Source organism: Rhinoraja longicauda, chromosome 1 (genome assembly GCF_053455715.1).
Source record: "Rhinoraja longicauda isolate Sanriku21f chromosome 1, sRhiLon1.1, whole genome shotgun sequence".
Lineage (NCBI taxonomy): Eukaryota > Metazoa > Chordata > Chondrichthyes > Rajiformes > Arhynchobatidae > Rhinoraja > Rhinoraja longicauda.
This window is the reverse complement of record NC_135953.1, coordinates 47417805-47443451: the sequence shown is the minus strand read 5'-3', so window position 1 is coordinate 47443451 and position 25647 is coordinate 47417805. Positions and strand designations below refer to the sequence as shown.

Here is a 25647-nt window from a genome sequence, read left to right as displayed (position 1 = left end):
TGATCAGCCATGTTCAGAGTGAATGGAGGTGCTGGCTCAAAGGGCCAAATGGCCTACTCCTGCACCTATAGTCTATTGTCTATTGTCTATTATCATGAAAAGTTTTGAGAGGCTAGTTAAAGGCCTGTCCCACTTAGACGAATTTTTAGGTGACTGTCGGCAACTGTCATAGACGTAGCAGGTCGCCGAAAAACCGGCGACTGGATCCCCCCTATGTCAATGTCTACGACAAGCTACAACAACCTACCACCCAGTCGACGTCAAGCTACGGCAAGCTACTGACAACCGGCGACCCAAAGGTCGCGACTTAGGACGTCCACCTACGACCGCGCCTACGACAACCTACGAGCACACATGCGACAACCTATGACAACTGAAGTCAACTTACATCTACCCGCGACAAGCTACGACAAGCTGCGACCCTGTTGGCAACAACTGAAGACAATTCACGTCATTTTGGCCTCCGGTTTTGACATAGGTTGACGTATGTCGCCGGTTGACGTAGGTTGACGTAGGTAGTCGGCAATGGAATTCACCGAAGTCAGCAATGGCGACAATCTACGTCACCTGACGACAACCTATGACAGCACCTACGTCAGGAGACGTCAAACTACGATCATTGGCGTCAAACCAACAGTCGCCTAAATTTTTTTAACATTTCAAAATCCAGCGGCGACCACAAAAACGCTACGACTTTTTGGAGACTACTCACGACCGTACAGGCGACACCCCGGCGACCGTGTAGTCGCCTGTAGTCATCTAAAAAATCGCTTAAGTGGGACAGGAGCTTTATGGAACACATTAAATCGGGTCTACCCAGTGGTCTTGACCCATTGCAGTTTGCCTACCATCGCAATAGGTCCACGGGCGATGCCATTGCCCTAGCCCTACATTCATCCCTAGAACACCCGGATAAGAGAGACAACTACGTCAGACTCCTATTCATAAACTACAGCTCTGCCTTTAAACCATCCAAGCTTATCGCCAAACTCACAGGACAATAGACAATAGACAATAGGTGCAGGAGGAGGCCATTCGGCCCTTCGAGCCAGCACCGGCATTCAATGTGATCATGGCTGATCATTCTCAATCAGTACCCCGTTCCTGCCTTCTCCCCATACCCCCTGACTCCGCTATCCTTAAGAGCTCTATCCAGCTCTCTCTTGAATGCATTCAGAGAATTGGCCTCCACTGCCTTTTGAGGCAGAGAATTCCACAGATTCACAACTCTCTGACTGAAAAAGCTTTTCCTCATCTCAGTTCAAAATGGCCTACCCCTTATTCTTAAACTGTGGCCCCTTGTTCTGGACTTGGTGTCAGCACCCATCTCCACAACTGGATGCTCAACTTCCTGACCAGCAGACCCCAATCAGTGAGGATAGGGGACAAATCATCCATGATAATCCTCATCACGGGGGCTCCACAAGGATGCGTTCCCAGCCCCCTTCTTTACTCCTTATACATCCGCGACTGTGCAGCCATGTACAAATCTAATTCAACTTTCAAATTTGCAGACGACACCACCATTGTGGGGCGGATATCAAATAATGATTAAACAGAAGGAGATTACAATCCTTATGTCCTGGCGTTGAGACAACAACCTTTCTCTCAAAGTCAGCAAGAAAAAATTGATAGTGATCGACTTCAGGAAGCAAAGTAGTACTCATACCCTAGTTTGCATTGATGGCGCTGAAGTTGAGATGGTTGAAAACTTAAAATTCCTAGGAGTTAATATCACCAACAACTTCTCCTGGACTACCCATATTGAAGCAACAACCAAGAAAGCACACCAAAACCTTTACTTCCTTAGAAGGCTTAGGAAGTTTGGCATATCCCCTGCAACTCTCACCAACTTCTACACATGCACCATAGAAAGCATTTTATCAGTTTTTATTTGCATTTATTTATCAGTTGCATCACAGTTTGGTTTGGGATCAGCTCCATCCAAGATTGCAAGAAATTGCAGTGAATTGTGGATGCAGCCCAGACCATCACCCAAACCAACTTCCCTTCTATTGACTTCATTTATACCTCGCGCTGCCTTGGCAATGCCATCAGCATAATCAAGGATGAGTTGCACCCTGGCCACTCCCTCTTCTCCCCTCTCCCATCAGGCAAAAAGGTATAGAAGAGTATAAACGCACACCACCAGATTCAGGGACAGTTACTTCCCAGCTGTTAGCACGCAACTGAATCATCCTTCCACAACCAGAGAGCAGTGCTGAACTACTATCTACCTCATTGGTAACCCTCGGACTATCCTTGATCGAACTTTGCTGGCTTTACCTTGAACTAAAGGTTATTCCCTTATCATGTGTCTTTACAATGTAAAGAATTGATTGTAATCATGTATTGTCTTTCTGCTGACTGGATGGCGTGCAACAAAAGCTTTTCACTGTACACTCTACAAGTGACAATAAACTAAACTGAACTGAATAAAATCAGCAAGAAGGAGCTGGTTATTGACTTCAGGAAATGTGGTGAGTACATGTCCCAATCAGTATCAATGGTGCGGAAGTGGAAATGGTTGAGAGTTCATTGGTGTTCAATAGACAATAGACAATAGGTGCAGGAGTAGGCCATTCGGCCCTTCGAGCCATCACCGCCTTCCAATGTGATCATGGCTGATCATTCTCAATCAGTACCCCGTTCCTGCCTTCTCCCCATACCCCCTGACTCCGCTACCCTTGAGCTCTATCTAGCTCTCTCTTGAAAGCATTCAGAGAACTGGCCTCCACTGCCTTCTGAGGCAGAGAATTCCACAGATTTACAACTCTCTGACTGAAAAGGTTTTTCCTCTTCTCTGTTCTAAATGGCCTACCCCTTATTCTTAAACTGTGGCCCCTGGTTCTTGACTCCCCCAACATTGGGAACACGTTTCCTGCCTCTAACGTGTCCAACCCCTTAATAATCTTATATGTTTCAATAAGATCCCCTCTCATCCTTCTAAATTCCAGTGTATACAAGCCTAGTCGCTCCAGTCTTTCAACATACAACAGTCCCGCTATTCCGGGAATTAACCTAGTAAACCTACACGGCACGCCCTCAATAGCAAGAATATCCTTCCTCAAATTTGGAGACCAAAACTGCACACAGTACTCCAGGTGCGGTGTCACTAGGGCCCTGTACAACTGTAGAAGGACCTCTTTGCTCCTATACTCAACTCCTCTTGATATGAAGGCCATTGGCTTTCTTCACTGCCTGCTGTACCTGCATGCTTCCTTTCAGTGACTGATGCACTAGGACACCCAGATCTCGTTATACGTCCCCTTTTCCTAACTTGACACCATTCAGATAATAATCTGCCTTCCTATTCTTACCACCAAAGTGGATAACCTCACACTTATCCACATTAAACTGCATCTGCCATGCATCTGCCCACTTACACAGACTGTCCAAGTCACCATGCCACCTCATAGTGTAAGAAAATAACAGCAGATGCTGGTACAAATCGATGATATTTATTTTACAAAATGCTGGAGTAACTCAGCAGGTCAGGTAGCATCTCAGGAGAGAAGGAATGGGTGACATTTCGGGTCAAGACCCTTCTTCAGACAGATGTCAGGGGGGCGGGACAAAGGAAGGATATAGGTGGAGACAGGAAGACAGGAGGGAGAACTGGGAAGGGGGAGGGAAAGAGAGGGACAGAGGAACTATCTAAAGTTGGAGGTCAATGTTCATACCGCTGGGCTGCAAGCTGCCCAAGCGAAATATGAGGTGCTGTCAAGAACCCAAACAGTCTTTCCAGGTGAGACAGAGGTTCACCTGCACCCCCTCCAATTTCCGGTGGGCCTCACTATGGCACTGGAGGAGGCCCATGACAGAAAGGTCAGAGTGGGAGGGGGAGTTGAAGTGCTCAGCCACCGGGAGATCAGGTTGGTTAAGGCGGACTGAGTGAAGGTGTTGAGCGAAACGATCGCCGAGCCTGCGTTTGGTTTCGCCGATGTAAAGAAGTTGACATCTAGAGCAGCAGATACAATAGACAATAGACAATAGACAATAGACAATAGGTGCAGGAGTAGGCCATTCAGCCCTTCGAGCCAGCACCGCCATTCAATGCGATCATGGCTGATCACTCTCAATCAGTACCCCGTTCCTGCCTTCTCCCCATACCCCCTCACTCCGCTATCCTTAAGAGCTCTATCCAGCTCTCTCTTGAAAGCATCCAACGAACTGGCCTCCACTGCCTTCTGAGGCAGAGAATTCCACACCTTCACCACTCTGATGAGGTTGGAGGAGGTGCAGGTGAACCTCTGTCTCACCTGGAAAGACTGTTTGGGTTCTTGGATGGAGTTCAGCGGGAGGTAAAGGGACAGGTGTTGCATCTCCTGTGGTTTGGGTAGGAAGGGACGAGTGGACTAGGGAGTTACGGAGGGAATGGTCTCTGCAGAACGCAGAAAGGGGAGAGGATGGGAAGATGTGGCCAGTAGTGGGGCCCCGTTGGAGGTGACGGTAATGTTGGAGGATGATTTGTTGGATACGCTGGCTGATGGGATGGAAGGTGAAAACAAGGGGGATTCTGTCCTTGTTACGAATTGGGGGAGGGGGAGCAAGAGTGGAGCTGCGGGATGTAGAAGAGGCCCTAGTGAGAGCCTCATCTATAATGGAAGAGGGGAAGCCCCGTTTCCTGATGAATGTGGACATCTCTAATGCCCTAGTGTGAAACACCTCATCCCGGACTTAGATGCGGGAGACAGGGTGGGAAGACATGTAGTCCAGATAGCCGTGGGAGTCAATGGGTTTATAGTAGATGTCAGTCACTGCAACCTCATACCATCTTCCTCACAGTTCACACTGCCACCCAGCTTTGTGTCATCTGCAAATTTGCTAATGTTACTTTTAATCCCTTCATCCAAGTCATTAATGTATATTGTAAATAACTGCGGTCCCAGCACCGAGCTTTGCGGTACCCCACTAGTCACTGCCTGCCATTCTGAAAGGGACCCATTTATCCCCACTCTTTGCTTTCTGTCTGCCAACCAATTTTCTATCCATGTCAGTACCCTACCCCCCAATACCATGTGCTCTAATTTTGCCCACTAATCTCCTATGTGGAACCTTGTCGAAGGCTTTCTGAAAGTCAAGGTACACTACATCCACCAGCTCTCCCCTGTCCATTTTTCTAGTTACATCCTCAAAAAATTCCAGAAAGTTAGTCAAGCATGATTTCCCCTTCGTAAATCCATGCTGACTCGGAACGATCCTGTTACTGCTATCCAAAGTTCATATTACCAACGATCTATCATGGACCAACATAATAATGCATCAACCAAGAAAGAACACCAATGCCTCTACTTCATTTGGAGACTAAGGAAATTTGGCGTATCTGTAATGACTCTTATAAACTTCCACAGATGCACCATAGAAAGCATATAGCCGGGTTGCCACACTGCTTGGTTTGGCAGCAGTTCCATCCCAAACCGCAAGAAATTGCAGACTGTTGAAGATGTAGCCCATTCCAGCAAAAAGACCAGACTCTCCACTAATCACTCCTTCTCTACTTCATGCTGCCTTGGAAAAGAAGCCAACATTATTAAAGACTCGTGTCATTCCTTATTCCCTGCTTCTCTGCTGAGGCTCCAAGGCGCTGGCCAGGCCGCATTTGGATTATTGTGAGCAATTTTGGGCACCATATCTGAGGAAGGATGTGCTGGCTCTGCAGAGGGTCTAGAGAAGGTTTACAAGAATGATCCCAGGAATGAGTAGATTCATGTATGATGAGCGTTTGACGGCACTGGGCCTGTACTTGCTGGAGTTTAGAAGAATGAGAAGGGACCTCAAGGAAATGTATAGAATAGTGAAAGGCTTGGATAGAGTGGATGTGGAGAGGATATTTCCACCAGTGGGAGAGTCTAGGACTAGAGGTCTTAGCCTCAGAATTAAAGCACATCCTTTTAGGAAGGAGATGAGGAGGAATTTCTTTTCAGAGGGTGGTGAATCTGTGGAGTTCTTTGCCACAGAGGACTGAGGCAAAGTCAGTGGATATATTTAAGGCAGAGATAGATTATTGATTAGTATGGGTGTCAGAGGTTATGGGGAGAAGGCAAGAGAATGGTGTTGGGAGGGAGAGATAGATCAGCCATGATTGAATAGCAGAGTAGACTTGATGGACTGAATGGCCTAATTCTGCTCTTGTCACTTATGATCTTATTATTTTCCCCCTACTGCCATTGGGGGAAAAAGATACAGACGCTTGAAAGCTCGCATGAAACTCAGGTATAATGACTTCCCCTCTGTTATCAGGTTTCTGAATGGCACCTCCCTAAGCTAGGGTACCGTTCTATTTACCTCTACCTTGTCGTGGACATTGGACATTGTCAATGGAACTGTTGCGCTACAATGCTAAGAACTATATTCTACACTCTGTATCTCCCCCTTTGCTCTACCTATTGTAGTTCAGTTTAATTTAGTTTAGTTTAGAGATACAGCATAGAAACAGGCCTATTGACCTACCAGAGGCCAACCAACGATCACCCTTACACTAGTTCTGTTTTACACACCAAGAACAATTTACAGAAGCCAATTAACCTACAAATCTGCACGTCTTTGGAATATAGGAGGATTCACAGGGACAATGGTCACAAGGGTCACTCTCTACAGATAGCATCTGTAATGTTATCAAGGATCACTGTATACAGATAGCACCCATAGGGTTGAACCTGGGTCTCTGGCGTTGTAAGGTGGCAACTCTACCGTCGAGCCACTGTGCTGCCCTTACCTCTGTTTGACTCAATTATATTTGTGTGTCGTATTATCTGATCTCATTGAACTGCTCTGTTTTTCGACAAGTAATTTTGTGAAAATTCGAAATTTCTGCATATTCTCAACTTTCACTCGGGAGGTTGGCGCTGGCAGGATCACTTCAGCCCTTGTGTGGTCTTCAAGAAGAACACAATCTTCTTCAGATTTACCAGCACATACATTGGCAATTCCATGTACTGTTCACACAGCTGTTAGGGCTATGCAAGAACAGCAAAGGCATTCATTGAATGAGAAAGAATGTCTGCATGGAAGAAGACTAGGACAGTCTAGTTTTTAATGTTTTCATTCATCTCTAACCATTATACACAATTTTAATAGAATACTTTAATACGTTTCAATATCAATGTCAGGAATGTTGTTTGGAAAGTTTGGAAACCTTGAGGTGAGAGTTAACTGCTGTAAAAATATTCAGTGGGCAGGCCGTGCTCAGATGCTAAGCTGGGCCTTGCCAATAGCTCCCTGTGGGTGACCCATGAAGATAGATTCCGGCAGAACCTCCCAGGTCAGACAGAGTTTAATGAGGTTGTGGCTAGTGTGCTCAGTGGGATTTCTGGTCACTGGAAGAATGGAGCATTTTAACATTAATGGTATAGCTATTTATCAACAATGTTCATGAACATAATAATTTTAATACTGTTAATTGACAGGGGCTACAGGCTTTATGATCAATTGGAGGGAAAATGCTGGAACTTATATTATTAAGCAAGATATTATTCGGTCTGCTGGGAGGCAATTGTCAGAGAAGAGGACTAAGTTTAGAAGATAGAAGAGTATAGAGCAGGAACAGGCCCTTCAGCCCACAATGTCTTCGTTGAAGGTTCCACTATGTCTCTAAAAGGGAGGCACGCTCTCGTGAAATCAGCCACGCCGAGAAATGCTGAGCTTGAGGAGCAGAGGCTTCGGAGAGGAAGCATGGCGAGTTTTTATTTACACTGAGAATGGTGGATGCCTCAAACGCACTGCCAGGGGTGGTGGAGGCAATTATAGTGGTGTTAGACGTCTTTTAGATAGGCACATGCATAAGGTGGGAATGGAGGGGTATGGATCATATGTAGGCAGGTGAGTATAGTTTATTTTAGCATTATGTTCGCACAGACATTGTGGGCTAAAGGGCCCGTTTCCGTGCTGTACTTTTCAATGTTCCATGCTCTATGGATTATAGCTACCATGGAAACATGGTTGAGGATGGGCAGGACTGGCAGCTCAATATTCTTTGGATTGATGCTGCAAGCGTAATAGAAGTGGAGGAAGGTGAGGAATGGGAGTTGCAATATTGATTAAGGAGAAGATCGTGGCAGTGTTTCGAGAGGATATTCTGGGGATTCTGTCCGGTGAGATCACATGGGTAGGTCTTAGGAATAAGAAAGGGGACCACTTTGATGGGATTGCACTATTGGCCTCCTAACAGTCAGCGGGAATTAGAGGAGTAAATACACTAGGAATTCACAATAGCGATATGAACATTAGGGTTGCTATGGTAGGTGATTTTAACTTTCCTAATATTGACTGTAACTGCCTTAATGCTAAAAGATTAGACCTCTGAGAAACAGGTTTACATTATCAGAAAAGGTTATAAAGACTAGGTCTGTTTTCCCTGAAGCAAAGGAGACTAAGAGGTGACATGATAGAGGTATATACAATTAGGAGAGGCAATGATATGGTAGATAGGCAATATTGTTTCCCATGGTAGGCATGTATAAAACAAAAGAGTATAGATTTGAGGCGATTCAAAGGGGATCTAAATGGGAAACTTTTCACATAAAAGGTATTTGCTATCTGGAATGAGCTGCCAGAGGAAATGGCGGAGCAGTAACACGATTAAAGTGTCCTTTGAACAAGTACTTAAATGAGCTGGGTATAGAGTGATATAGAATCAATGCAGTCAAGGAGGATTACTTTGGACAGGCATGATGGTTGACATAGAAACAGTAGGCCGAATAGCCCGTACCTTTGTTGCACAACTCCATAACTCTGTGGTAAAGGGTCATTTAGAAAGTAATAAGATTTTCCAGAGTCAGTGTGGATTTATGAAAGGCAGATCATGTTTCATAAATCTTTTGGAATTTCTTGAGGGGATGTAACTAACAGAATAGATGAAGGTGACCCAGTTGTTGTGGTGTATTTGGAATTATATAAACTGCCACAGATTTTATTGCCAAAATGCCACACCTCACATTTGATCAGATTAACCATCCACCATTGTTCTGCCCACCTGTGCAATTGAGCTAAATTCTGCTGTATCATTTGACGGACTTTCTCATTGTTTACAACTCCACCAATTTCGATGTCATCTGCAAACGTACTGAACAACCCATCTACATTTTCGTCCAAGTCATTTTTATTTATTCCAAACAACAGAGATCCTAGCACAGATCTCTGTGAAGCACCACTGGTCATAGACCTCCAGCCAGAATAACTCCCATCCACCACTACCCTCTAAAAGAGACACAAAGTGCTGGAGAATCTCAGCGGGTTTGGCGGCATCTCTGCAGAATATGGGTACGCGATGTTTCAGTTCGGGACCCTTCTTCTGACTGTTCTCCAGAAATGTTGCCTGACCTGCCGAGTAACTCCAGTACCTTATGTATTTTTTTGTAAACTAGCACTTGCAGTTCCTTGCATCTGCACGATCACCCTTTATCTTTTATGGTGAATTCAAACTACCAAGTCAGCATGTATCATATACATCATAATCTTTCGGATCAACCTACCACGGGGGACTTTATCAAATGCCTTACAAAAATCTTTGATGACAAATCCACTGCCCTGGGTTTATTATTGTCACGTATGGGAGATGCTGTGAAAAAGTATTATTTGCATGCTATACAGTCAAATCAAATCATACTATACATAAGTATAATCAAGCTCTACCACAGGTACACTGGTAGTGCAAAGATAAAAAATACCTCCCCTCATTAATCACCTTCGTCACCACCTTATTTTAAGAAACTCGCAGTATTAAAATAAGAGTTTAGCTATTCAGGTCAGAGATGAGAAGAAATTTGTGCAACCGGAGGGTGATAACACTTTGGAATTCAATGTCCAGGAGGTTCGGTGGATGGGGGATTTTCAAAGCTGGGTAATCAAGGGATATGGGGTTAGTACAGGAAGGTGGCACTGCGGTGGAAGATCAACCATGATCTTACTGAATGTTGGAATAGGGACCTGAAGCCCTTCTTCCATTTCTCATGTGTGTGGAATATTGCAGACAGACCTATTCTGCACCTTGAGGAAGGACATCCTCACAAAAAAAAGAATGCAGCAAGGGTTCATCAGATTGATCAATGGCAAGGCAACTTCATCGTATTAGGAAAGATTAAACCTATTAAGTCTTAACTTTTCTCTGCATTTCATATTTCAGATTTCCTTACAACACAGCAGGCTATTTTGGTTCACTCAGTCCATACCGGCTAACTGGGCAATTCCATTCCCTCACTAATTTTCCATGTAGCCTCTTCTGCTCCCATTCTTATTAGCTTCCCCCCAGCGTCTACCATTCACCTACACGCTGTGGGCAATTTACAGTACCCAATTAATCAGCCGACCCAGACAGCTTGGGAATGTGGGAAAAAACCAGAGCACTTTTTCTGTGAATCATTGCGGTCGTATTGGGGAGGGAGGGGGAGGGGGGGGGGGGGGGGGGGGGATGGGAAAGAAAATTGTGAATAGATTCTATATTGTCCCAGGGTTGTTGCACTAAACAAATAATAACCCAGTTACCTAATCACAATTGATGCATGTATTCCCTATCAAATAGCTCCACTAAATTTAAACACACAATAATTTAAGATATATACTGTATGAAGGAACATTTAGCAAATGTATTCTTGTTTACTTACCACCTGCAGGAGGGCCATGTAGGCTGCCAACACATTATCAAAGTTAATCTTGGGATTGACCCACTGGTATCCAATGTCCTCATTTGCTTCACATTCCGATCGGTTATTGACAATATTTAGGGGGAGACGCTCATTGTTTTCATCCACACATTGAAAGAAAGTTCCACCAAAGATCTGAACTCCGACAATGCCAAATATCAGCCAGAATATGAGGCAAACAAACATCACATTTGAAATCGATGGGATTGAAGCAACCAGGGCATTAACCACAAGCTGTAAGACAAAAGAATAAACTGCTGACTCAGCAAACCAAATACAATGGACAAGATTAACAGCAATTCCTTGTTGTACAAAGTTATCCGTGAAATAATAATGTGATTGAAGTTACTTACCATGTTCTATTGAAATTCAAGATAACAGTAGCTTAGATCTTAAAATAATCTGATTTTGTGATAATTTCCACAAATACTTTGATATAAGCACTGACAAAAATATCGGACAGAAGTCTATATTTGTTTGTTTATTTTAAAGGGATCTAATAGGGAATTAAAAATCTTTTGCCTTGAGGGAGCTGGTAGAACAGGAGTTAAAATTAGAGCGGAATATGTATGGTCCTGAAACTCACTTGTAAACATTGTAAGACAGCTGTTCTTTGGCAGATGAGTCTCCTATATTGAGCATCCTGAAGCTATTTTAATGGCCTCCTGGGGAGAAGGTCTGGCACAGACATTCAACTATTCTACCTCTGTCTACTCCTTGTTCACTCTGCTTGGTAACACAGAAACTTACTCAGGGAGGAAGATAGACTGTTCCAATGGAGAAAACTGCAGCGTAGGTGGGATAGTTGAGGGAAGGGAGGGGGAGGGGGAATTCTACCAGGTGAGACATTTTGGAACATTCTACCAGAGTTAATGGTTGAAGGTAGGATTAATAATAGAAAGACAAGGCTTAGTAAAAGGCAGTCTCTGGCCCCTGTGCTTACGGGCTCAGTTCTCTGGAATATATGCCAAACTTTCCTTCTGCTCTGAAAGAAATCTGTTGAATCAGCATCAGATATAATGAGGAGCTGAAAAGGATGGGAGGAATCTGATCAAAATCTAATAGCCTTTTCTGTCCTTATTTGTGAGAAGGATAGGCAGGCTATTTTTCCACTAATTTATCAAGTCCCACAGCTAGCTTATGGGTCTTATAGAGGCAAGATCTATGGGTTTATGTGTGAATGTTTAGGACATATTGATACCGGAAATTACAAATTTGCTGTAGAAGGAGAATTTAAACTGATGAGACGTGTAATCTTCTGACTTTAGAAGGATGAGAGGGGAGGTTTGTAAGTCATAGTAGCAAAACTAGGTTATTCAGCCCATCGAGTCTACTCTGCCATTCAATTATGGTTGATCTATCTTTCCCACTCAACCCCATTCTCCTGCCTTTAACCTTTAACACCCTTCCTAATGAAGAATCTGTCAATCTCTGCTTTGATCCCACTGAAGTATGAACATTTCATGCAGAGCTTGTCGGGGTAGATGTGGAATTGGATGTTTCCCTTGGCATGGGTGTTCAGAACTAATGGTCACATTCTCATAAAAGCATAGATTCATTGAGTCATAGAGCCATACAGCATGGAAACAGGCCCTTTGGCCCAAATTCACAATGCCAATCAAGTGTTGTTATAGTATCTGCCTCAGCTACCTCCTCTGGGAACTCATTCCATATACTTATCACCCACTGTGTGAAAGGTTGCCCCTCGGATTCCTATTAAATCCTACTTCTCTCACATTAAACCAATGTCCTCTGGTTCTTGATTCCCCTACTCTGGGTAAAAGACTCTGCATCTACTCTATCTATTCCCCTCATGATCTATTCCACACAATGTTCTTGTGAATATTTTTCATTCTTAATCTTGCCCTTATATATTACAAATTAATACTATATTTAATCCATTCTTACTCGGTTAGTGTCTACATTTGATATCATATAAATAAAAACTCTACATGATGTTGTTAAGCATTGTTATGTTTTTACATGTACATCAGTTACCTAGCTAATTAACAATCTCTCATTGTTCATGAGAATCAAATATATCAGTTAATTATGGTTAACATAATGAGACATGGAACTTGGAATTCTATTTTGCCATTTTTTAGGAAATTGTTGATCTGTTCTGAAATTGATAATGTGCAACCTTCGCTCAAATATGTAGCTTCATCATAAAAAAACAAAGCAAACTTTCTGTTGCTATATCTTTCATCTGTACTCCAAAAATATTTATTTATGATTAATCCCATAGTTGGGGCTATGATGTCACCAATGCAATGTGACAAACCAGAGTGGAAATAATTTAACTTTCATTCTTAAGAACCCACAAGAGTGCTATAAACTCGTGCTTATCTCCTTCAAAGCCAAGCATGCACAAATCAGATGTTAGCTCAGAGAGGTATAGCAGAGCCAACATCGAACATCACTTCATGTCCCTCAGCTAGATATATTTCCTTGTAAATTAGATTTTTAAAATTGTTTTCCCAGGAATTTACATTGGCAGAACATCTGCTACAACAACATCTGGATTTTGTATATTCCTTAATGCCTATTCCCAGAGCGGAGTTTAAGTCTTGAACCTTTCTTCAGATTTGCTTTTTGTTACATCCAGTTCTCGCCCTTTGATTATAAGTTGTTTCTTATGTGCTTATGAGTTAGAATTTGTTAACCTTCAACCCTTATGTGTGCTGTTGTTTAAGCATGTGTTGAACGATCAGATTTTGGAACTTATAACAGAGCATACACCCAAGGGTCAGCTATGTTGAAGTATTCTAGTTAATGCACAAACTGTAGTGCATGTAAGTATAAGTGTAACTTCGACTTTGACTTTGATGCTGTTTGTTGAGAGTTACTCCCTTCAGTATAAAGGATTGAGTCTTAAGCCCACCAAGTCTGTCTCACTACGAAGCCATCAATTATACTAATCCTGCACCTCCTCATGCTCTCACGTCCAAGTTCAAGTTCGGGTTTATTGTCACATCCACGAGTATGGCAAGGGAAAGATACAATAAAAACCCTTGTTTGCAGCGGCATGGCAGGCACATACAACCACACAAAAAACAAATTATTCATTAAGTGCATTAAGTCACTCCAGATTCTGCCAATCACCTACTCAATAGGAGCAATTTACGATGGCCAATTAATCTACTAATCCACAAGTCTTTAGGACATGGGAGGAAACTGTAGCACTCAGGGAAAACCCATGGAGTCACAAAGAGAGTGTGTAAGGAGGAATTACAGATGCTGGTTTACACCGAAGATACACACAAAATGCTGGAGTAAATCAGTAGTTCAGGCACCATCTCTGGAGAAAAGGAATAGGTAACGTTTCGGATTGAGACCCTTCATCAGACTGTCACAAAGAGAACATGGAATCACTACACAGACAGTACTGGAGGATAAGATCAAACCTGGGTTATTGGAGCTTAGGTCAAGAGTCAATAGAGTTTTTAAGTGTCATATGTCCCAAAACGGAACAATGAAATTCTTACTTGCAGCAGCACTATAGCCATGTTAATGCAACATTGATAGATCTATCTCTCTAGAGTCCATAGAAATTGTATAGGCACTAAGTTTGGGATAGACAATAGACAATAGGTGCAGGAGGAGGCCTTTCGGCCCTTCGAGCCAGCACCGCCATTCAATGTGATCATGGCTGATCATTCAGGATGTTGCAGCTTGATGAAGTGCTATTGACTGTAAAATAAATAGCATGACTCGACAAGTGAAGCCCCCATTTTTCACGACATTAGTGAAATTATAGACAGAAATTATTGGTTGTGAAGCTCCTGTGGATGCTACCATCATGCAACTGAGGGAAAGAACCGCAAAACAATGAAACAAGCCAGGTGGAGAATTAGGATAGGATGACGATTCAGGAAAAATAGGTTGGACCTGACCTAGTGAATGTCAGTCCATTATGAGCAGCTCGTGTCAAAGGCAGTGACTTGGCCAACACATAACAATGGGAATGTTCACTAACCTTGATGGGGGTGGGGGGAAGGGGTGCACAAACTGAACAGCGTGACAGAGCCAGTTCAAAGATATTTTAAGACATTAAAATATTTTGTAATTGAGATACTTAATTGAAATATATTGACTGGGACATTAAAGATCCACAAACAATGTGAATAGCAAAGTAATTTCAAATTAAGGTGGCATAGATGACGGAGGGGATGGAATGAATTTTGAGGAAGTGCTGGGTATCAAGAAGCCTTTTGTCCTTCCTTTGCTAATGAATCAAGTGTTCCTTCAAGTGTTGATTAATATGCTAGAGATATGTTCAACAACAGATCTTATTCAACCTCCTACTGAGATCCCCGCCATCTCAGAAGCCAAATGCTACGGGGCATCCCAGTTGCCCTGCACTCATGAACAAGATGCACCTCTAACAAAGCTTACTAATTGTCATCCATTCAGTCTACTCCCAATTATCAGTGGAGTGATGCAAAGTGAGATCGAAGTGCTACTCGAATGGCACCACTCACCAATAACTCCGTACACTAATTTCCAGTGTATATTTCCCTCAGGACAATTCAACTCCACACCTCATCATTGCTTGGTACAAACTTTAATTCCAGAGGTAGGATGAGGTAGGATGAGAGTAAACTACATTTAATGTGAAAGCAGCATTTGGCCATGGATGGAAATGAGAACCCTTGCTCAATGGACACTGAGGAAAATATCTGAATGGTTGGCAATTGAATTTGCAATAAAGAAGGTTGTGGAGGCTGTGGTTGTTGGAAACAAATCATTACAGTCCAAGGATATCATTGCAGGTATTCCCCAGGGCAGTGTGTTTGGTCTAAACACGTTTAACTGCTTCATCAAAGACCTTCCTTCCGTTATAACATTGGAAAGGAAAATGTTTGCCGATGATTGCACAATGCTCAATTCAATTTGAGGCTCCTCGGCAGATGAAGCAGCACATGCCTGCATGCAAATGCATTCCAGACAACATTCAAGCGTGGGCTGTTAAATGGAAGCAGCATTCATCCCACAAATGCGGTGGGAAGTGATCATATCCAACAAGCCAGAATCCAACCACCCACCTTTGATGATCACTGTCAATACTATCAACACCCTGCAGGTCCCCATTGACTAGAAACATAAATATTGTGTTTACAAGAACGGGTCAGTGACTGGGTCTCCTGCAGATCATGTCTCTTGTCCTGATTCAAAGCCTTTCTTTCACATACAAAGCACGTGTGAGGGAATACTCTCCATTTTCATAGAGTGCAGATCCAAAAACACTCAGGTAGCTTGACATCATCCAAGCCAAAGCTAATGTTTGATTTGTACTCCATCCACCAAGCCAAATGTTAATGTGGTCTACCATTGGTGCAAATAAGCTTCAATTACTCACCAAGATGATTCCAACTGTACCACCCTAACCCCCTACCTCCACTACCAATGCCAAGGGCCTCAGGTGCACAGGAACATCATCATTTGCATGATCTCCATCAAATCGCACACGATCCTGCTTTGGAAATGTATCGCTACTTTTCAGTTTCATTGGGCCTTGATCCAGGAATTCCCAGCCAACAGCAATATAGGAATTCCTTCACGAGGATCACAGTGGTTAAAGTAAACAGCTCTCCAGCACCTTGTCAGTTCGGGACGTGAATTAATTGCTGGCCTTGCTAGGGGCTAAACCCACAGAAATTAATTTTAAAAATAGTTATAATGCTTGAGTAAAACATAAATTGAGTTGGATGCTTTAACAGAGATTTGCATTGCCATGTGGAGGCATTTCAAAAGCTTTGAAGATCCTAGGAGGCATGTCAGATCGGTACGTACTTACTAAGTCAGTCCAGTACTCTAAAGCCAGTTTGCTGCAAGATGGACATAAAACAATCATGGCAGAGTTGAAAGATTGGAGATGATCCAGAAAAGGATACATTTGTGACTTCAAAGGGACAGCAGGAAACAGAAGAGTGTGGGAGTTAGGATGCAGAGGAACAAAGATGGAGAGCATTAAGAACCTAACTATTACGGATTGTCAAAATGAGTTATTGTTATCAGGTTATGTACTAATTACAATTCTGCAGAAGAGATAAATGCATAACAAATGTGAGAAGAGATGTGTATGAGGTTTATCGGGAGAATTGAGCTTCTGAATTTTGTAGTGAATGGAGTGAATATTTCAAGGATGTAAAGAGCTAGCACTGAAAAGAGAAGAAGCTAAGAGATTGAGTGAAGTTATATTAATTTTACAAACCTATCTTATTGTAAATATTTAACTGCAACATTTCATGTAGAAATATACAATGAATGGCAAGATCCATATCAAGATATCTGCATTGTTCATCCTGCCAGTTACGCTTGCAATACAATACAATACAATATACAATATATACAATACAATATATCTTTATTGTCATTGTACAGGGGTACAATGAGATTGCATGAGTATGATTGTGCCTGACATTGTAATATTTTTACTGAACTGTATACAAAAGAGGAATTTCACTGTACCTAGGTGCATCTGACAATAAAGAACCATTGAACCATTTATGGGCACAAAGGCTACATTTAATCATAAGACCATAAGACATAGGAGCAGAATTAGGCCATTCGGCCCTTTGTGTTTACTCCACCATTCAAACTTTTATAACTTTGTTTGGCGCTAGACACGCGGTGACACTTGCGTACTGCATAGATGAGGTCTGCTGTATGATTTTCTTGGGTTGTATGCAAACCAAAGCATTTCACTGTACCTCAGTACATGTGACAATAAAGTATAATTGAATCATTGAAACCTTGAATTATTGAATTGAATCAGATCTTTAACAGCATTAATGGACAAAAGGATCTTGTATCCAAGTCTGTAACTTCTTGAAAGTGCCAGCACAAGTAGATAGAGTGGTAAAGAAGGCATTGGTATGCTTGCCTTTATTGGTGGAGACATTGTGTATCAGAGTCAGGAAGTCACGATTCTGGTTTATAGGACTTTAGTTAGGCTATATTTGTAATATTGGGTGCTATTCCGGTTGCCCCAATGAAGGAAGGAGGTGGAGGCTTTGGAAAGGGGGGGGGAGGGGGGGAATGGATGGTATAGTACAGGTTTACTGGAATGATGCCTAGGTTAGGAGGTAATCTAGGAGAGGTTGGACAGACTTGGATTGTTTTATCTGGAACTCTGGAGGTTGCAGGGAGATCTGATAGAAGTATATAAAATTATGAGAAGCATAAATAAATAGGGTAGACAGTCAGAACCTTTTTTCCCAGGATAAAAATATCAAATACTGGAGGGCATAATTTTAAGGTGAAAGAGGCAAAGTTTATGAAGTACGGACCAAGTTTTTAACTGTGCGTGAAAAATGCCTGGAATGTGTTGCCAGTGATGGTGGTGGAGGCAGGTACAATGGTGGCACATAATAGATTTTTGGATGGGCACATGGATATCCAGGGAATGGAGGGAGATGAATAATGTGCAGGCAGATAAGAGAGGATCTTGGCATCATGTTCTGCACAGACATTGTGGGCTGAAGGATCTGTTGCTGTGCTGTATTGTTCTGTGTTCTATGTACGTTCTACAACAGTTAATAGTTTGAATGGGTTTGATATTTTACAAAAGGGGAAGCATTGTGGTGTGTAAAGTATAAGCGTATCTTTAAGAAATGGGTGTGTGTCAGTTTGTATTGCTTTGAAGCATCATTGAATCAGGTACCGCAGTTTAATTGAGTTCCCTCTTTGAATACAAGATGAGGGCAAAAGTGACTGCAGATGCTGAAATCTGGAATAAAACAAAACAGATTATTGGAAGAAGTCAGCAGGTTCGATAGCATCTCTGGAGGTAAATAGTTTAAGTCAACGTTTTGGGTTGAGACCTTGCATGAAGACTGAGAGGGAAGAGGAAATATTGCAAGTACAAAGCAGGCCAAGGTTGTTTGCGAATCGGGTGGATTGGATAGAGGCTGGTTGATAGTTGCATCCAGATGCAGAGGGGATGATGGGCAGACAAAACCAGCTGGGGAGAGCAGGTGATTTTGAGACTGGTAGTTGATAGATGGAAACAGATGGGGAAGAGACAATAGACAAATGGAAGCAGGAGGAGGAAAGCAAAGGGAGAGGTGATCCTCACACAAACCAACCTCCCTTCCATTGACTCCATTTATACCTCACGCTGCCTCGGCAAGGACAGCTGCATAACCAAGGATGAGTCGCACCCTGGCCACTCCCACCTCTCCCCCCTCCCATCGGGCAAAAGGTATAGAAGTGTGAAAACGCACACCTCCAGATTCAGGGACAGTTTCTTCCCAGCTATTATCAGGCAACTGGAAGGTATTTATTCACAAAATGCTGGAGTAACTCAGCAGGCCAGGCAGCATCTCAGGAGAGAAGGAATGGGTGACGTTTCAACAGACTGAAGAAGGGTCTCGACCCGAAACGTCACCCATTCCTTCTCTCCTGAGATGCTGCCTGACCTGCTGAGTTACTCCAGCATTTTGTGAATAAATACCTTCGATTTGTACCAGCATCTGCAGTTATTTTCTTATACTTATCAGGCAACTGAATCATCATACCACAACTAGAGAGCAGTGCTGAACTACTATCTACCTCATTGGTGACCCTCGGACTATCTTTGATCGGACTTTACTGGCTTTACCTTGCACTTAAGTTTCAGCACTTAAGCTACAGAGAGAGGTTGAACAGGTTGGGTCTTTATTCTTTGGAGCGTAGAAGGTTGAGGGGGGACTTGATAGAGGTTTAAAAAATTTTAAGAGGGACGGACAGAGTTGACGTGGGTGGCTTTTCCCTTTGAGAGTGGGGAAGATTCCAACAAGGGGACATAGCTTCAGAATTGAGGGACAAAAGTTTAGGGGTAACATGAGGGGTAACTTCTTTACTCAGAGGGTGGTGACTGTATGGAATGGGCTTCCGGTGGAAGTGGTGTAGGCAGGCTCGATTTTATTATTTAAGAGTAAATTGGATAGGTATATGGATGAGAGGGGATTAGAGGGTTATGGTCTGAGAGCAGGTAGATGAGACTAGGTCAGAGAGAGTGGTCGGCGTGGACTGGTAGGGCCGAACGGGCCTGTTTCCGTGCTGTAGTTGTTATATGTTATATGTTATATGTTAAACGTTATTCCCTTATCATGTATCTATACACTGTAAATGGCTTGCTTGTAACCATGTATTCTCTTTCTGCTGACTGGATAGCACGCAACAAAATCTTTTCACTGTACCTTAGTATACGTGACAATAAACTAAACTAAAACTGAAACAGACAAAGAGAGATGAAAACTAAGTGTCAGTGGGAGGTATAGCTCCGGGATGTTTGGGTTACTTGATATTCATAGTATCCTTTCCACTCCCACACCGACCTATTTGTCCTCGGCCTTCTCCATTACTACAAAGAGGCCAAACGCAAATTGGAAGAACATCCCGAGGCCATATGCCTTTGTGGCATTATCCCAAATATAGTCCATGGCGACACAATCAATGTATAACAACAAAGCATTTCCAATGTTAAATTATTATGTCCTAGCCATCACTATTGTCAAGGAACAAAAGAGAAAAATATTACATTATGTAGCATTTTGCCCCTCTTAAAATAAAATGCACAGTTTGGATGCAGCACAAGTGATTTTGGTGTTATGAGCAGAGCAGGGGGGTATTTGAGTTCCTAGGAAATGTACTACATCGCAACTTTCTGTACTGCAAAATCGCATTATCTGTGCATGAGGCAAGAAATGCAAGTATATAAGTCACACAAGATACATTTTGTATTTATTTATTTACTTATTTTCACATAAATTTTATGAGAGCTCATTTTTATTCTGCACCTCAGATTTTTGGTGTTGATTTGTGAATTCTGTAAGGATGAATTTCCGTTATCCAAACTTCTGTAATGCATAGGTCACCCGCAGTCCAATTGTAGGCAAACCAAACTGTTGAACGCACCTTCAGAGTGGTGCAGCGGTAGAGTTGCTGCCCTACAGCGCCAGAGATCTGGGTTCAACTATGGGTGCTGTCTGTACAGAATTTATATATTCTCCCTCAGCCTTGAAGGTTTTCTCTAGGTTCTCTGGTTTCCTCACACATTCCAAAAACTTACAGATTTGCAGGTTAATTGGCTTCTGCAAATTGCCCCCAGTCGGAAGGATGTGAAACTGGGATAACAGAACTGGAGTATGGGTGATCATTGGGCAGCATGGATTCAGTGGGCCAAAGGGCATCTTTCCATGCTGTATCTCCTAAACTAAACTAAACTAAACTAAACTAAACTAAACTAAACTAAACTAAACTAAACTAAACTAAACTAAACTAAACTAAACTAAACTAGACTAAACTAAACTAAACTAAACTAAACTAAATTAAACTAAACTAAACTAAACAACTAAACCTCCATGTTTCTTATTATATGGACCAGAATTCCATATCCATTTACCATCTTCAAAGATTTATGCACTTATATTCTAGTTCTCTCTAAACTGGCACTCTATTTAGAGTTTTACCTTTAGAGTACTATTCCTTTAGCTACCTAAATGATTAATTTTACGCTTCGCTCTGCTGGATTTCATGTCTCTGGTATCTTCCAATTCTACCAACCTGAGTTTCAAGTTTCCTGGCATCCATATCACCTGCAATTCAATCTGGTCCCTTCACACGGATGCGGCGATCAAGAGAGTGCATCAGTGTATTTATTTGCTTTGGCAGCAGAGAATATTTAACAGGTGTCTGAGGTTTCTCCCAAACGTCTACTGTTGCTTATTAGAAAATATTCTAATGGGATGAATCACAGCCTGGTATGGTAACTGCTCTGCCCATAATAGCCAGAATCTGCAGAGAATGGTGAATAAGCCCAGTCCATCACAGGGCTGTCCATTATTTCCTTCCATCCAGTTCATCTTCATGGTGTGTTGTATCAGAAAGGCTGGAATTATCGTCAAGCATGTTTGCCTCGCTTTTCTCTCTTTCTCTGGGAGAAGGTACAGGAGCTTGAAAGCCCAGATGTTCACACTGAAGAGTAGTTTCTTCCCCACTGCTATCAGACTCCTGAACCAATTCTTCTTTCACACTCCCTATGGGTGCTACCGCGTACTCTCACGCTTAACTCTACTTCATTTGGTTATTGAGCTATTGCACTTTAGTCTTTTTTTTGGGTACTTCTTCAGATTGTACTACAATATTTGCACCATTCTGCTATTTTGCATTCATCATTTTATTTATTGGTGTATTTATACTTATTGTTTGCTCTGAGCTTCATGCAGACTATGAATTTCATTGCACCCTGGTGCACAGGACAATAAACTAGTCAGAATCTAATCTAAAGTAAATTTCTAATTGTCTTTAAAAGTGACGGTGAGCTGTCTGGAGTTGCTGCAGTCCCTGTGTTAAGGTATTCGAGTTAAATAGCAAGCTCCAGGATTTTGATCGATCATTGAAAAATCAACAATATGCAGAGGAGATCTTGAAAATGTTGGTGTTCCGATGTATCTCCTTTGCTGTTCCTTCGAGGCAGTAATGTTTCCATCTTTCGAGAATGCTGCTGGTGGCCTCATTAACAATTAACTCTGCAGCCACAACGTGAATTGCAGTAGTGAAGAATGGGATTGTTTTTGTGATGGATGTTTAGTTTAGAGATACAGTTTAGAAATACAGCATGGAAACAAGCCCTTCGGCCCTTCGGCCCATCGGGTCTACGCCGACCATTCATCACCTGTACTCTAGTTCTATGTTAGAACACTTTCACATCCTACATACCCAGGGCAATTAACGGAAGCACATCTTTGGAATGTGGCAGGAAACCGGAGCACCCGGAGAAAACCGATGCGGTCACATGGAAAACATACAAACGCCACACAGTAGCACCCAGGTCAGGATCACACCAAATTTCTCGCGCTGTGATGCCGCAGCTCTACTGCTGCACCACTGTGATGGTAATCAAGTGGATTGGCACTCACATTTACCATTTGAAACACCATGGTGCATTTTGAAGAAAAGACAGGAATACTTGCACATTGTCCAAGACAATATTTGTTCCCTAACCAACAGTACCAATGGGTTTGTTTATAGAACTTGCTGTCCAAAAAGTGGCTACAATATTTGTCTTTACAACAATAATAATAAATAAATGGTTACTTTGCTTTGGGATGTCTTAATTTTAAAAAAGACAGTAAAAACAAACACTTGTTTTATAAAGGACCTTTCCTGACCTCAGAATGGTCTAAAGTCAATTGCATCCTTTGTGAAGTGGTTATGCAGGAAACATGTTAATGCTTAGTATGGGCATGGTACTCCAGGTTTAGTTTAGTTTATTGTCACATGTACCGAGGTGCAGTGAAATGCTTTTGTTGCGTGCTAACCAGTCAGTGGAAAGACAATCCATGTTTACAATCGAACCATTTACAGTATACAGATATATGATAAAGGGATAAAAGGCACAGTGTGATGTTGACCACAACATTGGATTTAGTGAGGTGGGCTGAGACATAAATATTGATGTGTAGAATGAAATATTGCAATCCACTCTTCTCTGAATGGGTTCATGTGGATCTTCTGTGTCCATGTGAAAGGCTAGGCATCTTGTCTGTGAGGCAGCATCTTAGGCAGAGAGGCATTGCCTCAATACAGCTCCTGATTTTAACGTTGAACGTCGAAAGTAGAAAAGTACAGCACTGGAACAGTCCATTTGGTCCTTCATGTCCATGCCGGAATAAGACCAAGTTAACTAATCTCCTCAGCCTGCATGTGAGCCATATCCCTCCAGTCCCTGCATATCCATGTGCAAATCCAAAAGCTTCTTAAATTCCAGTATCATATCTGCCTCCATGTTACCTCTGGCTGCATATTGCAGGCACCCACCATGCTCTACAATTAAAACCTGCTCTGCACATCTCTTTTGAACTTTGCCCCTCTGACTTTAAAGCTATTCTGTTTGACATTTCCACCCTGGAAACAAGGTCCTGACTGTCTACCCTGTCTATGCCTTTCATACTTTTATATTCTTCCATCACGCTTCACCTCAACCATTTTGTACATGCCTTTGTCATGGAACTTCAACTTTCACATGGAGAAATAAGAATGAGCCAAGCCCAATAAATGCTTTTGTCTCATTGTTCATTAAGGCATCTCACATGATCTCCAACGCATCTTTTTTTCCAGTGTCCTGATCCAAAATCATTAGGAAGCACGGTTTTCATTAACGTTGATGATGATGCTACAATGAGTAATACATTCTCAATTGCTGTAGCTTTTATTAACCTAAAGCTAAGCGCACAAACAGCTCATAAACGTCAATAGATTTCTTCCATTGCACAGAATAATTACTAAACATGAGTCAATGGTAAACTGTGGTTACACAAAAGGAAAATAACATTTGTAAAACTGAGGGACTTTGTGGTTGTATAAAGTGTTTGAGCACATTACTCTGGGCTGGCATTTGACCATGATTCTCCACAGACGGGAAGAAGATTTTGCTGTTGTTAGTGTATTTATTAACACATGTGTAACGAATGCAGTTATGATTCTGCTGCACATCACAAAAGAACAAAATCTATCTTAGCCCAAATGACCTCTTTCAACCACTTTATTGCCAGAGAGGTGCACATATGCCAGGGAGGGAAGGGTAATAGGAAACACAATCCATCCAATGTTAATGGACAAACAGTTGGAGATTTTAAACAAGATGACTGAAATTACAACAACTGGGACATAAAAATGGTGCCAAATATTGGTGACGCAGTATACCGACTCAGTGTACTATTGCTATACACTTGTACTGTATGAGATGCTTATCGAATAGGTATCTAAGTGCTTAAGTATGGTGATACGTACTGTATGCAAAAATGAATTTCACTGTACCTCGGTGCAGGTGACAATATTGTACCATTAAACCATTGAACCATTGAGACCCCCTCTCAACTAGCCCCATTTGCTTGCATTTGGCGCATATCCCTCTAAATGTTTCCAATTCATTTACTTGTCCAAATGTATTTTAAATGCTGTTATAGGATGTGCCTCAACTACCTCTTCTGACAGCTTGTTCCATATCCGTGTACCCTCTGAGTGTAAAATTTGGCAACAATCTCACAAATCTTCTCTGGACTCTTTTCAGTTTAATGGCATCCTTCCTCTCGCAGGGTGAACAAAACTGAGCATCATTTCTTTAAAACCTTCACTGAAGCAAATGTAGTTAGCTCTACTCTCAGAGAGCTGTGGGATTTTATTTTGCATAATGTCATAAGGTCATAAGTGATAGGAATCGAATTAGGCGATTCGGCCTGTCAAGTCTACTCTGCCATTCAATCATGACTGATCTATCTCTCCTCACCCCATTCTCCTGCCTTCTCCCAATAACCTCTGACACCTGTACCAATCAAGAATCTATCTATCTCTGCCTTAAAAATATCCACTGCCTTGACCTCCACAGCCTTCTGTGGCAAATAATTCCACAGATTCACCACCCTTTGACTAAAGAAATTCCTCCTCATCTCCTTCTTAAAAGAACGTCCTTTAATTCTTTAGTCCTTTAGCCTAACATCCTCTCCACATCCACTCTATCCAAGCCTTTCACTATTCTGTATGTTTCAATGAGGTCCCCTCTCATTCTTCTAAACTCCAGCGAGTACAGGCCCAGTGCTGTCAAATGCTCATCATAGGTTAACCTACACATTCCTGGGATCATTCTTGTAAACCTCCTCTGGACCCTTTCCAGAGCCAGCACATCCTTCCTCAGATAAGGTGCCCAAAATTGCTCACAATATTCCAAATGCAGCCTTACCAGCACCTTATAGAGCCTCAACATTACATCCCTGTTTTTGTATACAAACCCTCTTGAAATAAATGCTCGCGTTAAGTTTGTTTTCTTTACCACTGATTCAATAGACAATAGACAATAGGTGCAGGAGTAGGCCATTCAGCCCTTCGAGCCAGCACCGCCATTCAATGCGATCATGGCTGATCACTCTCAATCAGTACCCCGTTCCTGCCTTCTCCCCATACCCCCTCACTCCGCTATCCTTAAGAGCTCTATCCAGCTCTCTCTTGAAAGCATCCAACA

At 42.3% G+C, this 25647-nt stretch overlaps 1 protein-coding gene across 1 annotated transcript in view; it reads right to left on the bottom strand.

The window, feature by feature from the left end:
* The window catches only part of LOC144598275 (sodium channel protein type 4 subunit alpha-like), a 131436-nt gene that overhangs the window by 48830 nt on the left and 56959 nt on the right, over positions 1 to 25647 (bottom strand). Inside the window, exon 11 of the mRNA XM_078408636.1 lies at positions 10602 to 10874. Within this exon, the coding sequence (XP_078264762.1) occupies positions 10602 to 10874 (273 nt within the window). The remainder of the gene's footprint in view (positions 1 to 10601; positions 10875 to 25647) is intronic.